Source organism: Pteronotus mesoamericanus, unplaced genomic scaffold, assembly GCF_021234165.1.
Source record: "Pteronotus mesoamericanus isolate MK-2021 breed Mesoamerican mustached bat unplaced genomic scaffold, CSHL_Meso_final contig_41, whole genome shotgun sequence".
Lineage (NCBI taxonomy): Eukaryota > Metazoa > Chordata > Mammalia > Chiroptera > Mormoopidae > Pteronotus > Pteronotus mesoamericanus.
The window spans coordinates 760,990-774,877 of record NW_026555152.1 but is presented as its reverse complement, the minus strand read 5'-3'; the positions used below and the strand labels follow the sequence as shown (position 1 = coordinate 774,877).

At 39.5% G+C, this 13,888-nt stretch overlaps 1 protein-coding gene across 1 annotated transcript in view; it reads left to right on the top strand.

The window, feature by feature from the left end:
- RXFP2 (relaxin family peptide receptor 2) overlaps positions 1 to 13,888 on the top strand; it is a 47,345-nt gene that overhangs the window by 15,173 nt on the left and 18,284 nt on the right. The window contains exons 6-10 of the mRNA XM_054577088.1: positions 2,884 to 2,955; positions 3,493 to 3,564; positions 4,995 to 5,066; positions 6,191 to 6,262; positions 7,866 to 7,937. Of these exons, the coding sequence (XP_054433063.1) occupies positions 2,884 to 2,955; positions 3,493 to 3,564; positions 4,995 to 5,066; positions 6,191 to 6,262; positions 7,866 to 7,937 (360 nt within the window). The remainder of the gene's footprint in view (positions 1 to 2,883; positions 2,956 to 3,492; positions 3,565 to 4,994; positions 5,067 to 6,190; positions 6,263 to 7,865; positions 7,938 to 13,888) is intronic.

The window sequence follows — 13,888 nt, the reverse complement described above, 5'->3', positions numbered from 1 at the left end:
CCTGCTGTTTCACCACCACCCTTCATTGTTGTGCATGTTGAAATGTACATGAAGATTAATGAGTATTTGTTGAAGGAATGATGTATAAGAAAAACATGCAAAAATAGAGAGAAGGTGGGGAGCATCTTCAGCAGGAAGAACAAACTAATATAAGCAGAAACACCCAAAGGATATCAGGAAGAGAATGATGAGGGCAATTTGTCTAAAGGAAAAGGGTGTCAACAGGCAATGATGGTATGTACGCTGGAGAAGTCACTGAATCATGACTGTAGGGCCTTTGAATGCCAGGTTAAGGAATCTCCGTTCTATTCTGCCTGACCAGGAAGAAGGCATGCATAAATTTATGTTTTGGATGGTTTCAAGATAATAAAGTTAATATGCAGTCTTAAATTGTTTTGGAATATATCCTAAGAAATGCTGAATTTAACATGGAATCTCTCTGGTCAGAAATGCTGTAAATATTCACAGTGAAGCTGATGTTATTTAGGTATCCAGAAGGATACATTCCTAACTCAAAATGAATTTTAATTGCCAGAGAAATACATGTTGCTCAACATATCTGAATTTTTTATTGTTTAATTTATTCAATCTTTCATAATCTTCAAAAATATCAAGCTTTTCTAACTTTGGGGGGGAGCAATTTAAGATGACCTTTCAGAGAAATAAGGTGTAATTTATGAGACTGACTATAATACTTTCTCACTGCTACCATGGAAACTACCAGCCATTCTCCTCCTCAGTGTAACATAAACCTTATACAATTTAGGAATTCCTTCTTAAACTGGGTTCTTGTTCAAGGCAATCATTGGCAACAAAATGTAGTTTAATGAGTTGTCTGGCTTATGAGTATATCATGTTGCATTTAAAAAATAGCCTATAAACATTCATGCCATTAAATCATATATTTGCTTTAGTTTCAGGTACATGAATTCCTGGCGTTTCTGTTTGAAAACTCCTGACAGCTGAAACAGCAGGAATTTATGAACCATCAAGTTATTCTTAGGAAAGCTATTCAATATAAAGTATACCTAATGGACTCCCATCTTCACTCTGAATAAAAAGAGAACACCACTTGCCAATTTGTCATGTTTCCAATTTTTCCTTCACATTCACCAAGCTGGTATTCTCCAAAGAAGAAAGTGGATACTAGGGAATCAAGTTAAAATTCAGCTCCTAGGTCTAAAACATGGGACTTGGTATTCCAGTTCTCTCTGAGGTGCCAGCAAGCTGACTAAATAGACTAGAGTCCTTTATTATTTAAGGAGGTGGAGTCCCACCTTGCAGCAGTGAAGGCAGTTAGGCTGTAAACATCAGGTGAGTTGTGACACTCAGAAGCACAAGGCTGAATTCACAATTCATGAGTGCACCCATCTCTTTAAGACCAACAACATGTGCATAAAATGTGCATTGTCCTTGAGTTAATTATCTTGAAAAAAATGTAAATAACACTTGTTAGGCAATAAATTTTATATTTAGGAGGAACTTCAACATATCTGCTCTATAGTAATATATTTTTTTCTAATTTTGTTTGCTATTATAACATAATTCATTGCATTAACTTTCATTACATTACTTCAAGGGCTCAAAAAAAGCTAAAACAAATATTGATCTGTATGACCTCATTCTATTCATAGAAGAAACTTTAAACCAAAAGCAGAATTTATGTTGCAATATGAAGGGTCTCCTTACAGACATGGTGTGGGGAGTGGGAGTGGAATGACATCCATCTCTCTGGGTTTCAAGTTTACTTTGCAGGACTGAAATTGATGCTTTGTGTGTCACTGTGGATGTAAAGCATGTGCTCTGCAGTGACAACTTTTTCCATATTGTGACACAGAGAAAATAACATTATTTGTCCACCATGTGGGGTTTTACTGATAACTGGAAGCTGATCTTGACTTTACCTAGCTACCCGGAGGGCTGAGGACGTCAATATCCTAGCACACCTGTAGCACATTTCTGACTCATGGGCTTTGCTAGCTAATAATTGTGCTATAAGCAATTTCAGGGTACAGCCGGTGCCCAACAAGTATGTGTTCCACCAATAGTTTTGCAGTGAAATATCATAACAATTAAGAAAGGTTTGTATAATATTCTAAGACCCAAATCAAATCTCAATAAGAGCTAGGGAAGCCATTTAATAGACTATGTAGTCAGGTACTGTTATTTATGTGGATACATCCTGCCCCTGACAGCCTTCAGTAAATATGAATTCAAGGCTAACCTTTCATTGTATAATGAGCACAGAAAATGGAAATTATTTACTTAGATACTCCTGCCAGTGCTATTACTGAATCAATACTAGATTGCTAAATTGCTTCGGAGGTTAAGTAAATCATGACCTGTGAGCTGAAGTTGGTGAACTAGTCCCAATTTAACCACTGGTGTCTTTTAGGACCTCAAACACCTCTCCGGCTTGCCTTGTGCTTCTCACTGTGCATCTCAACATAGGAAAGAATAAAATTTGCCCTCCCTTTTTTTGTGGGAATAGAACAAAGAGAAATGAGGAGTTTGAGATGGAACTTGGCCGTGAGAGACTGGCTGGTCTCCCACAGTGAGCACTCCTGCAGGTCAGAGCAGAAAGGCTGCCATGCTACCAGTTTGCAGAAACAGACCTAGTTTCCTCCGCCTGCTAGAGTCCAGTGGTACAACCCAGACATGCTCCAAGCTCACTGCACAGGTGCTACAGAGACAGCAGTTATTGTCTAGTTCACAGCCACACATCCTTGGCAACATCTTCACTTCCCCATGTGAGAGTGAAACTTGGGACTTCATAAGCCAATTTCACAAATATCTTTAGGGAAAGAAAGTGGATCACATATTTGACAACCCAATGAAGCACATAAGCCATAATCATGTGATTCTTGATTTTGTTCCCACCAGATTTCTTCAGCATAATTGCATTAGACACATATCCAGGAAAGCATTTTTTGGATTACATAATCTGCAAATATTGTGAGTAACTTCTTTATGATTATATTATGAGTACAACTTTAGGTAAGAGTTAAAGGGTGGGATGGTACTTTTGAAAGGTTTGACTTAGTTGTATAGAAATGAGAGCACTAAGTTATTACCAGAAGACAGATATAGAGACACTCTTTAACCTTGTCTGCTTAAGTTTGGGTCATTTCCACAATCGTTTAGCATTTTATTTTTCTAACCCGTGCCAACTTACCTGTACACTGTCTTAAAAGGCTAGTCTACTAAGGATAAAACAAATATCACCCCTCATATTTATTCTACTCTATTTCTGTAACATAATATAATATCCCAGCACACTATTTTGGGCCACTCTCCTGGTTCTTGCCACAACCTTGCACTTGTGTCTCCTGGTGTCATCTGGGTCTCCCTCTGTTCAGCATCCCCCTCAGAAAATGCTTTTAGAAAGAGGTACCCCCACTTCTTGGTCATCATCAGTGGCTCATATTCTAATATATGTGACTAAAATGGGGTCTTGAGTTTGCCTAATTCACTCACTCGTGCTCTTTGTAGATATCTCAGCCACAACTGTATTACAGCCCTCAGACCTGGTGTGTTCAAGGACCTGCATCAGCTAACTTGGCTGTAAGTGTTCCAGCTTTTCCTGCCCTAGAAAGGACCCCAGTCTTTATGATCCACACCAGTATTCACAATGTCCATTTACTTGTATATCTTGTTTACTATACTTATTTTTTCTGGTTGTCACATAAATCTGGAGTGCTTTAGTCAAGCAATTCAGATAATGACACATCAAGTGACACCTGTGTGAAAAAAAACTGGTGCCATGCCCTTTTAGGTGGCCTTCTAAGCCCAGAGTTGGGCTTGCTGAGCCTTCTATCCACCTAGTGTTTACCTGTGGCCACATCTCTCACCTCAGTCCTATTGGCTTTTGGCCACAAATAATTGTTTGATTGAGGGAAGGGGGAGGGTGTTCTCTGCATTTTAGGATGTTTAGCAGCCTCTGTGGTCTCTACCTCAAAAGATGACAGTAGTACTCAGGCCCAGAGTGTGACAACCAAAAATGTGTTCAGACACTCCCAAATGTCCCCCAGAAGAGAAGTTGTCCTCTGCAGAAAACCACTGAGCTAGAAGGTAAACAAATTAAGGACTCCCTAGATTTCCAGAACATTCATAGAGAAATCGAAACATATGACTTGTGGTGTGTCATCACTTTCAAGGCTAAGCCACCAGCCTCATTCCAAGAGGTCTCACATCAGATGTCTGTGTTTTCATCAGGAAAACAAAGGGCAGTTAGAAGGTATTCTGTGTCTATTTGCCCATTTTCTATAGGTTGACCTGGTCTAATGAAAAAAGGTCAGGGCCTCAGCTTCATCCAGACCCTTGTGTACACTGTGGTCCCAGGCTTAATGTTGCAGGTGGTTTTCTTAATCTTCTTAGGCCTCTTTTCCTCATTTTTTAAATGAAGTCATAATTCCTTTCTAAGAGTAACATGATGAGGACTGGCTCACATGATGTATGTAAAATGCCACATGCATTGCACCCAGCATACAGTAGGCCCTTGATGTCACTCTCTTCTCCAGATCATGTGGAAATAAGAGGAAGTAGCACTTGGCTTCAAATATAACAAGGCATATTAGTCTAATTTTTTTCTAGGAAATACCATATATACCTAAAAGCAGTGATTTGAATATATAAATATTTTCACTGTTTCACCCTCTCAGTCCCTAATGATCTTGTTTGTATAAACATTATTAAATACATCATTTAAACACTCTGAGACCACATGACCAGAAGTGAAGGGCAAAACTTGGGTCCATAAGTCCATCAGGATGGATTTGCTCAGTGCTGGGGTGGGCTTTTGGGGGAAAAAGCTGTTCTGCCCGCAGGATGAAGGGAAGGCTCTCAGGGAGGATAGCAAGCCCCAGTGTGAAGGAATAGGAAGGGGGACAGCTGGTGATGGGCGGAGGCAAGATTGTCACAGGCCCGTTACTTTTTCCTGCTTTTACTTCAAAAATATCTCTGACATTGGAAGTGTTTGTGATATGTTTTTTCAGAATTCTAGATGACAATCCAATAACCAGAATTTCACAGCAGCTCTTCACCGGATTAAGTTCTTTGTTTTTCCTGTAAGTATTTACCATCCTTTCAATTCACCTGTCTACACATTGCAATGACATCTAACACCAGTTTACAAAAAGAACTTTAAAAAAATCAAGCCCATTACAATTTTTATTAGCTGAAGCCTGTCCTACATTTCCAGTCACAATTACTGTTGCCGCTTCCTGGCCAGGGCTCAGGCTATGTTTAAGCCTTCCAATTGACTGCTCTTGGATCTCCTTTCACTTCCTTTAGTCTTAAGGCATGTTTATATTTGCAGTGGTTGACCAAAAATAGTGTTCATTTTTTTCTTCTAACTTCATTTAAATCAGGTAGAGTCTCACAGGAGTTTAGCCTTCAACTACATTTTTAACAGAAGAAAATGTGCCTTTAGCCAGCAACAGTCACTGAAAATGCCAAAATCTTTGTCCTACCAATAGAGCCATTCTCACAATTACATTGTCACTGTTTATTAATAGACTAGAATGATCTATTGGCAGGGACCTGCTATGTCCCTTTGCAGTTAATCATATAGCATCATTACTTTTCCGTTTGTCAGGAGAAACCACAATATCATAAATTAATTGTGCAGCTTAACTTGCTCATGTGTTGTTTCCTTTGCCCAAATGTCCCCTATATCACTTCTTAGACTTAATACCAGTTCCAGTGTGGCCCTTTAATATTGTAAATGATTAATACTTCCCTCAAGAAGAAACTTTGAATGTATGATACTGGAAATGATTGAAAATTTGGAGTTTACAAAAAAAATTATCATGAACTTCAAAAGTATTGCCTAATATATATTTTATTTCATCTCATAAAATTAAATTATATAGTATTTAATCCTAGGGTATATGTCATACTGATGCATTCACATTTTCTTTGACATCTGTTCTCTTATCTGTGCTGCACAAATATCTAGACACCATTTTAAAAAGGAAGTTATCTTTATAGCATTTATCCTAGTATATCAACTTTAGCATGTGAGTTTCCACATTGTAGAAATAGAAAAAAACTCTTCTTAATGGGGCATATCATTTTGTTTCATTTTTAAACTTTTATTTTTTAATTTATGTAAAGTTAGTACACAATCCTGTATCATTTATACTAGTTCCAGGTATACAATATTAATTAATATTTTCTTTGTATACAGGTCTATGGTTAATAACTATTTAGAAGCCCTTCCCATGCAGATGTGTGCCCAAATGCCTCAACTCAACTGGATGTGAGTATGCATGTAGGCACTAGTTTGTCATTTGTACAGATTAAGGAAACTAGCCCTGAAGTTAATTCACCATTACATAACAAGACCATCTGTGCTCTTCTTTCCAAAACTAAAACTTGATCCTGTTACTTCCTGGTTTAAAAATCTTGGGAATCCCAAAGGGTGTGAGGGTAAAGTACAAAATTCCTCTTGAGCACCAGGACCCATCCTTTTCCATCCTTAACCCTGCCTGGCCTCTTTCCCTGCCCCTCTCCTCCCATGCCTGCCTTCCAGATGCACCAGTAGTCACTGCCTGCAGCACGCACTGTTTCTTTGACTTGAAAAATCTTGCTTCTTTATTCTTTTGCTTAACTCCAGCTTCCTTCAAAAGTTCTCTTAATTGTCACCTCCAGGAAGCCAACCCTGACACACCAACCGATTTCAGCAGCTGCCTCTGTGCTCCCCTCACACCGAGAACAGACTTCCACTCTGCCACCAGTTTCTACCCTGCACACCTGCACACCTACCTCACAGTACTATTTTCATTGCGCCACTGGATTTCTGTGTGTCCCCTACCTTTTCAGAACCTCAGTGGGGGCAGAAACCCACTTACAATCTTATACCCCAGCATTAGCACTATGATTGGCACATAAGAAGTGCTAAACACACCATAAAGAAAGTGCCACATCATTTTCATTCTTTGTTAGCTTTCAGCCAATGCTTGGTTAAACATTCACTGAAATTCCTCATGGCTTCGCCACCTTTTCACACTATTCTCTGTCATGTTTATCCTCATGTTCTCCTGAGACAAGCAGTGTGGTCATAGGCAGCCTTTCTTGCACTGGGTATATCCCCCAGATTGCCTCTCATGTGAAATCAGGGAACTCAATGACCATAAGATGATACAGTTTAGGATCTAAGCTACTGATTCTCCCTGAACTGGCCTGCTATCAAAGGCTTTTACGGCATAGATGGGCTCACTGAGGCATGGTAGGAAGAGTAGCCATTCTCCATCTGTCAGATCAGGACATACATCCTGACTCTGGCATTCAGGATTTGGAACATAACTTTGGCCTGAGTTTCTCCTTCAGCAAAGTAACAATATTTGCGATGTACGATGTAACAACTTATTACTCCATGGTTAAGTGTCTAGGCTTTACAGTCAGACAGATCTGGGGTAGAAGGGCAATTTTACCACTTAGCAGCTGAATGAGAAAAAGAAAAGTGAATTTCCGAGAACCCCGGGTTCCTCATATATGAAAGGTAGGGGTGTAATACTACCAACTTAAATACTTGGAACAGCACCTGACAGTGTAAAAGCCCAATAAATGGTAGTTACTGCTATTACAGGGGCAATATTAGCATAATTAATGGCATGATATCCAGCATAGACAGATACTCACTAAAATGTTGGGCTGCTCCTCGATATCATTAAGTTCTAACATCAATTAAAATGGGAAAAGAAGCATACTATGAATTATACTAACCATGCAATAATTAGGGGGAACCATAAAAGTTGGAATGAAGTAAAAATAAATTCAGAACAGTTATATCAACACAAAATACCTCTAGACATATAATTTATACAAAAATATTAAAAATATTTTTCCTTCATTCCTTTTAGGGATTTGGAAGGCAATGGGATAAAGCATCTTACGAATTCCACCTTTCTGCCATGCAGTTCACTCACTGTACTGTAAGTACGCAATAGGCCTCAGTAAATGAGGGGATACCCAATAGATTTGGTAATCAAAAGAAAATATTGATGAGTTATTTTATTTTATTTTATTTTTTTTTCAAATACATTTGTCTCTGCCTTCCCTCCACCGCTTTCCCTTCCCCCTCCCCCCTCTCCCTCCCTCAAATCTTCCCCACTTTGGTTTTGTCCATGAGTCCTTGCTGTATGTTCCTTGACTTTCCCCTTCCCTTCCTTTTCCCCTGCCAATCCCTCCAACCTTCCCTCTTGACTCTGTTAGTTTCTTTTCTTTTCAGTGTTGCTGGTCTTATTTTCCTTGCATCTTTGTATTGTTGGTTAGGTCCCGCTTCTAGGTGAGATCAAATGGTATTTCTTTTTCACCCCCTGGCTTATTTTGCTTAGCATAATGCTCTCGAGTTCCATCCATGCTTTCACAAAGTGTGGTAGTTCTTTTTTCTTTCTGCTGCATAGTATTCCATTGTGTAAATGTATCATTATTTTTTGATCCAATCATCTACTGATGGGAATTTAGGCTGCTTCCAACACTTGGCTATTGTAAATTGTGCTGCGATGAACATTGGGGTGCATAGGTTCTTTTGAATTGGCATTTTGGGATTCTTAGGGTAGAGTCCCAGTGGGGAATCACTGGATCAAAAGGCAGTTCCATTTTCAGCTTTTTGAGGAAATTCCACACTGCTTTCCACAATGGCTGCACCAGTCTGCTTTCCCACCAACAGCGTACTAGGGTTCCCTTTTCTCCACAGCCTTGCCAGCACCTGCTCTTTGTTGATCTGTCTATGATGGCCATTCTGACTGGTGTGAGGTGGTAATTCATTGTGGTTTTGATCTGTATTTCTCTGATGGCTAGTGATGCCAAGCATCCTTTCAAATGTCTCTGGGCCCTCTGTATCTCTTCCTTGGAAAAGCGTTTGCCCAAGTCCTTTGCCCATTTTTGGAGTGGACCATTTGTCTTCTTGGAGTGGAGTCGAGTGAGTTCTTTACATATCTTGGAGATCAAACCTCTAGCTGATGTATCATTAGCGAATATATTTTCCCATACGGTTGGCTCCCTTTTCATTTTGCTGATGTTTTCTTTAGCTGTGCAGAAGTTTCTTATTTTGATGAGGTCGACTTGTTTATTCTTTCCTTTATGTCCCATGATTTAGGGGACATATTGGTGAAAAAATAGCTGCGTGGGATATCTGAGAGTTTCCTGCCAATGTTCTCCTCTAGGACTTTGATGGTGTTGCGACTTATATTTAAGTCTTTTATCCATCTTGAGTTTATTTTTGTGTATGGTGTCAGCTGATGATCCAATTTCAATTTTTTGCATGTAGCCATCCAGCTCTCCCAATACCGTTTGTTGAAGAGGCTATTATTGCTCCATTTTATGCTTCTGCCCCCTTTGTCAAATATTAGTTGCCCATATAGATCTGGGCTTATTTCTGGACTTTCTATTCTGTTCCACTGGTCTATGGGTCTGTTCTTGTGCCAGTACCAGATTGTTTTGAGTATAGTGGCTTTGTAATATAGTTTGATGTCCAGTATTGTGATCCCTCCTACTTTTTCTTTCTCAAAATTGCTGCAGCTATTCAGGGTAGTTTATGGTTCCGTATAAATTTTTGAAATGTCTGTTCTATTTCTGTGAAATACGTCATTGGTATCTTAATAGGGATTGCGTTGAATCTATAAATTGCTTTGGGTAGTATGGACATTTTGATGATATTAATTCTTCCAATCAATGAGCGTGGTATATGCTTCCATTTATTTGTGTTTTCCTTAATGTCTTTCTTCAATATTTTATAGTTTTCTGCATACAGATCTTTTACTTCCTTGGTTAAATTTATTCCTAGGTACTTTATTTTTCTTGTTGCTATATTGAATGGTATTTATTTTCTGATTTCTTCTTCTTCTATTGCATTGCCGGTGTACAAAAATGCCTTTGATTTCTGAATGTTGACTTTGTATCCTGCTGTTTGCCAAATTCACTTATTAGGTTGAGCAGATTTTTGGTGGAATCTACAGGGTTTTCTATGTACACTATCATGTCATCTGCAAACAATGATAGTTTTACTTCTTCATTTCCTATTTTGATGCCTTTTATTTCTTTTTCTTGTCTGACCACTGTGGCTAGGACTTCCAATACCATGTTGAAAAGAAGTGGTGAAAGCGGACATCCTTGTCGTGTTCCCGATCTTAGTGGAAAAGCTTTCACTTTTTGCCCATTGAGTATGATGTTGGCTGTATGTTTTTCATACATGGCCTTTATTACATTGAGGAATGCCCCATCTATTCACATTTTGCTGAGTGTTTTGATCATAAATGGGTGCTGTACTTTATCAAATGCTTTTCTGTGTCTATTGAGATGATCATGCGGTTTTTGTCTTTCCTTTTATTTATGTGATGTATTATGTTTATTGACTTGTGTATATTGAACCATCCCTGCATCCCTGGGATGAATCCCACTTGATCATGGTGGATAATCTTTTTAATGTGTTGCTGGATGCAGTTTGCCAATATTCTGTTGAGGATTTTAGCATCTATGTTCATCAGCGAAACTGGCCTGTAGTTTTCTTTCTTTGTAGGGTCTTTATCTGGTTTTGGGAATAGGGTGATGCTGGCCTCATAAAAAGAGTCTGGGAGTCTTCCCTCCTCTTGGATTTTTTGGAATAGTCTGAGAAGGACAGGGGTTAGCTCTTCCTTAAATGCTTTGTAAAATTCTCCTGTGAAACCATCTGGCCCTGGGCTATTGTGTGCCGGGAGTTTCTTGATTACTGCTTCAATTTCCCCAGCTGTTATCGGTCTGTTCAAGCTTTCTGTTTCTTCCTCCTTCAGTGTTGGAAGATTTTACTTTTCTAGAAATTTCTCCATTTTATCCAGGTTTTCAAATTTCTTGGCATATAATTGTTCATAGTAGTTTCTTACAATCCTTCGTATTTCTGTGGTGTCAATTGTTATTTTTTCTCATTCATTTTTGATATTATTGATTTGGGTCCTCTCCCTTTTATTCTTGATGAGTCTGCTTAAAGGCTTGTCAATTTTATTTATCTTTTCAAAGAACCAGCTCCTGGATTCGTTGATCCTTTGAATTGTTCTTTTCGTCTCTATGTCATTCAGTTCTGCTCTAATCTTGACTATTTCCTTCCTTCTACTTGCTCTGGGATTTATTTTTTGTTGCTTCTCCAGTTCTTGAAGTTGTAGTGTTAGGTCTTTTATTTGAAATGTTTCTATCTTTTTTAGGTAAGCCTGTAATGCTATGAACTTCCCTCTCAGGACCGCCTTTGCTGTGTCCCATAGGTTTTGGACTGTTGTATGTTCATTTTCATTTGATTCCAGAAACTTTTTGATTTCTTCTTTGATGTCATTATTGACCCATTCATTGTTTAATACTGTACTGTTCAGTCTCCATGAGTGTGCAAGTTTTTGAGGTTTCTCTTTGAGGCTGATTTCCAGTTTCAAGCCCTTGTGGTCCGAGAAAAAGTTTGGTACTATATCAGTTTTCCTGAATTTGCTGAGGCTTGCTTTGTGTCCTATCATGTGGTCTAGCTTTGAAAAACTTCCATGAGCATTTGAAAAGAATGTGTATTTTTCTTCTTTGGGATGTAAGGTTCTGTATATGTCAGTTAAGTCTATTTGATTCAGTGCGTCATTCAGCTCCACAATATCCTTGTTGATGTTTTGTTTGGATGATCTGTCCATTTTTGACAGTGGGGTGTTGAAATCCCCTACTATCAGTGTGTTGCTGTCTGTATCTTTTTTGAAGTCATCCAAGATTTTTCTTATATATTTGGGTGCTCCTATGTTGGGTGCACATAAGTTTACAATGTTTATGTCTTCTTGATAGAGTCTTCCTTTAAATATTATAAAGTGTCCCTCTGGGTCTCTTTCTATGCCCTTTGTTTTGAAATCTATTTTGTCCGATATAAGTATTGCAATCCCTGCTTTCTTCTCTTGCCCATTCGATTGGAACATTTTTTCCATCCCTTTACTTTCAATCTGTGTAGGCCTTTTGCTCTGAGGTGGGTCTCTTGTAGGCAGCATATGTGTGGGTCATGTTTTCTTATCCATTCAGCTATTCTGTGTCTTTCGATTGGGGCATATAGTCCATTTACATTGAGAGTTATTACTGATAGAAACTTATTCATTTTTTCTCTTTGTACCTGTGTTTTTCTCTTTCTCCCTCTTGTCCTTCATCTTCTTATACCAGTCCCTTTAGCTTATCCTGTAGTTCTGGTTTGGTAGAGATGTATTCTTTTAGCCTTCTTTTGTCTGGGAAACTCCTTATTTCCCCTTCTATTTTAATTGAGAGCCTTGCTGGGTAAAGCAGCCTTGGTTGTAGTCCCTTGCTTGTCATTACTTAGAATATATGTTGCCATTCCCTTCTGGCTTGTAGTATTTCTGTTGAGAAGTCAGTTCCTAGCCGTATCGGGGCTCCCTTATATGTTACTTTCTCCTTCTCCCTTGCTGCCTTGAGGATTCTCTCTTTGTGTTTGACATTTGCCATTTTAATGATGATGTGTCTTGAGGTGGGCTTCCTTGCGTCCCTCTTGAGTGGGGTCCTCTCTGCCTCCTGGATCCATGAGACCTGCTCTCTCCTCATATTGGGGAAATTTTCCATCATTATTTTTTCAAAGAGATTCTCTATCCCTTGCTCCTCCTCTCCTTCTGGTATCCCTGTTATGTGGATATTATTGCGTTTCAGGTTGTCCTGTATTTTCCTAAATGCCTCTTCAGTCTTTTTGAGTCTTTTTTTCATTTCTTGTTCTTTCTGGGAGCTTCTTTCTACCTTATCCTCCATCTCACTGATTCGATCCTCGGCTTCATCTAGCCTGCTTTTGATTACTTCTACTGTGTTCTTCAATTCAGGAATGATATTTTTCATATCTTTTCGTGTCTTCTTGATAGTTTCTATGTCCTTTTCCAGGTTGATATAGTTTGCTGTAGGATCATGATAGTTTCTCTGCAGTTTCTCAGAGTTATCTTTGAGCTGGCTGAGCTCATTGAGCTTCCTTAGAGCCATTGTTTTGAATTCAATATCTGATAGTTCCGTAGCCTCTATTTCTTTTAGCTCTCTCTGTGGGGAGTCCCCTTTTCCACTCATTTGGGGGGAACTTCTTTTTCTTCCCATTTTTGTGAGAGTCTATTATTTATTTATTTATTTATTTATTTATTTATTTATTTATATTTGCTTGTGCTTCAACTGATCCATCTAGATTTCCTGACTTTGTGGATTAAATGTCTATGATGGTAGGTGGGCTTTATTTATTTATTTATTTATTTATTTATCTTTTCTTTCTGTGTCTGTCTCTGATGATGTTAGTTGTTGACCCTATATGACCTTGTGTCGTTTGTTTGAGCCTCCTGGGAGTCTACTGTCTGTGTCTGACTTCTGTTTGGGCAGCTCTGTGACCCCTTCAGCCTGGGATCCACTATTTCTGTGGATCGCTCTGCACCCTCACGCCGGCTCCTTGAGTGCACTCCCAGGCCCCAGCAGGATCCCCACCCGCCTGGGTGCGCGTGCTTGCCCCAGCACAGGGGGTACAGGGGGGCTTATTTACCCGACCTCATGCATTTGTCTGCTGCCCGCCTCCAGCAGGCACCCCAGCACTGGTCAGTTTAGGATTTCTATTGTTTGCTTTCCCTGCTTTTGGCTCTTTGGGGATGTGGCCTGCCTGCACAAAATGGAGACTCGGGTAATGGGAAGAAGTCAACTCCGGGACTCTCTAGTTAATCCTGTTTCCAGTTTCTCCTCCAGGGTCTCTGGGCAGCTCTGTGACCCGTTTGGCTAGGGATCCACTATTTCTGTGGACCTTAATTGTGAGCCTTTTGGCTCCCGCGCCTGGTTCTGCCTCTTCGGGGGCACAGCCTACCTGTGCAAATGGGGACTATGAAATGGGGAGGGACTCTGCTCCCGGGATCTCAGATAATCCTCCAGTTCTTTCCCCAACCCC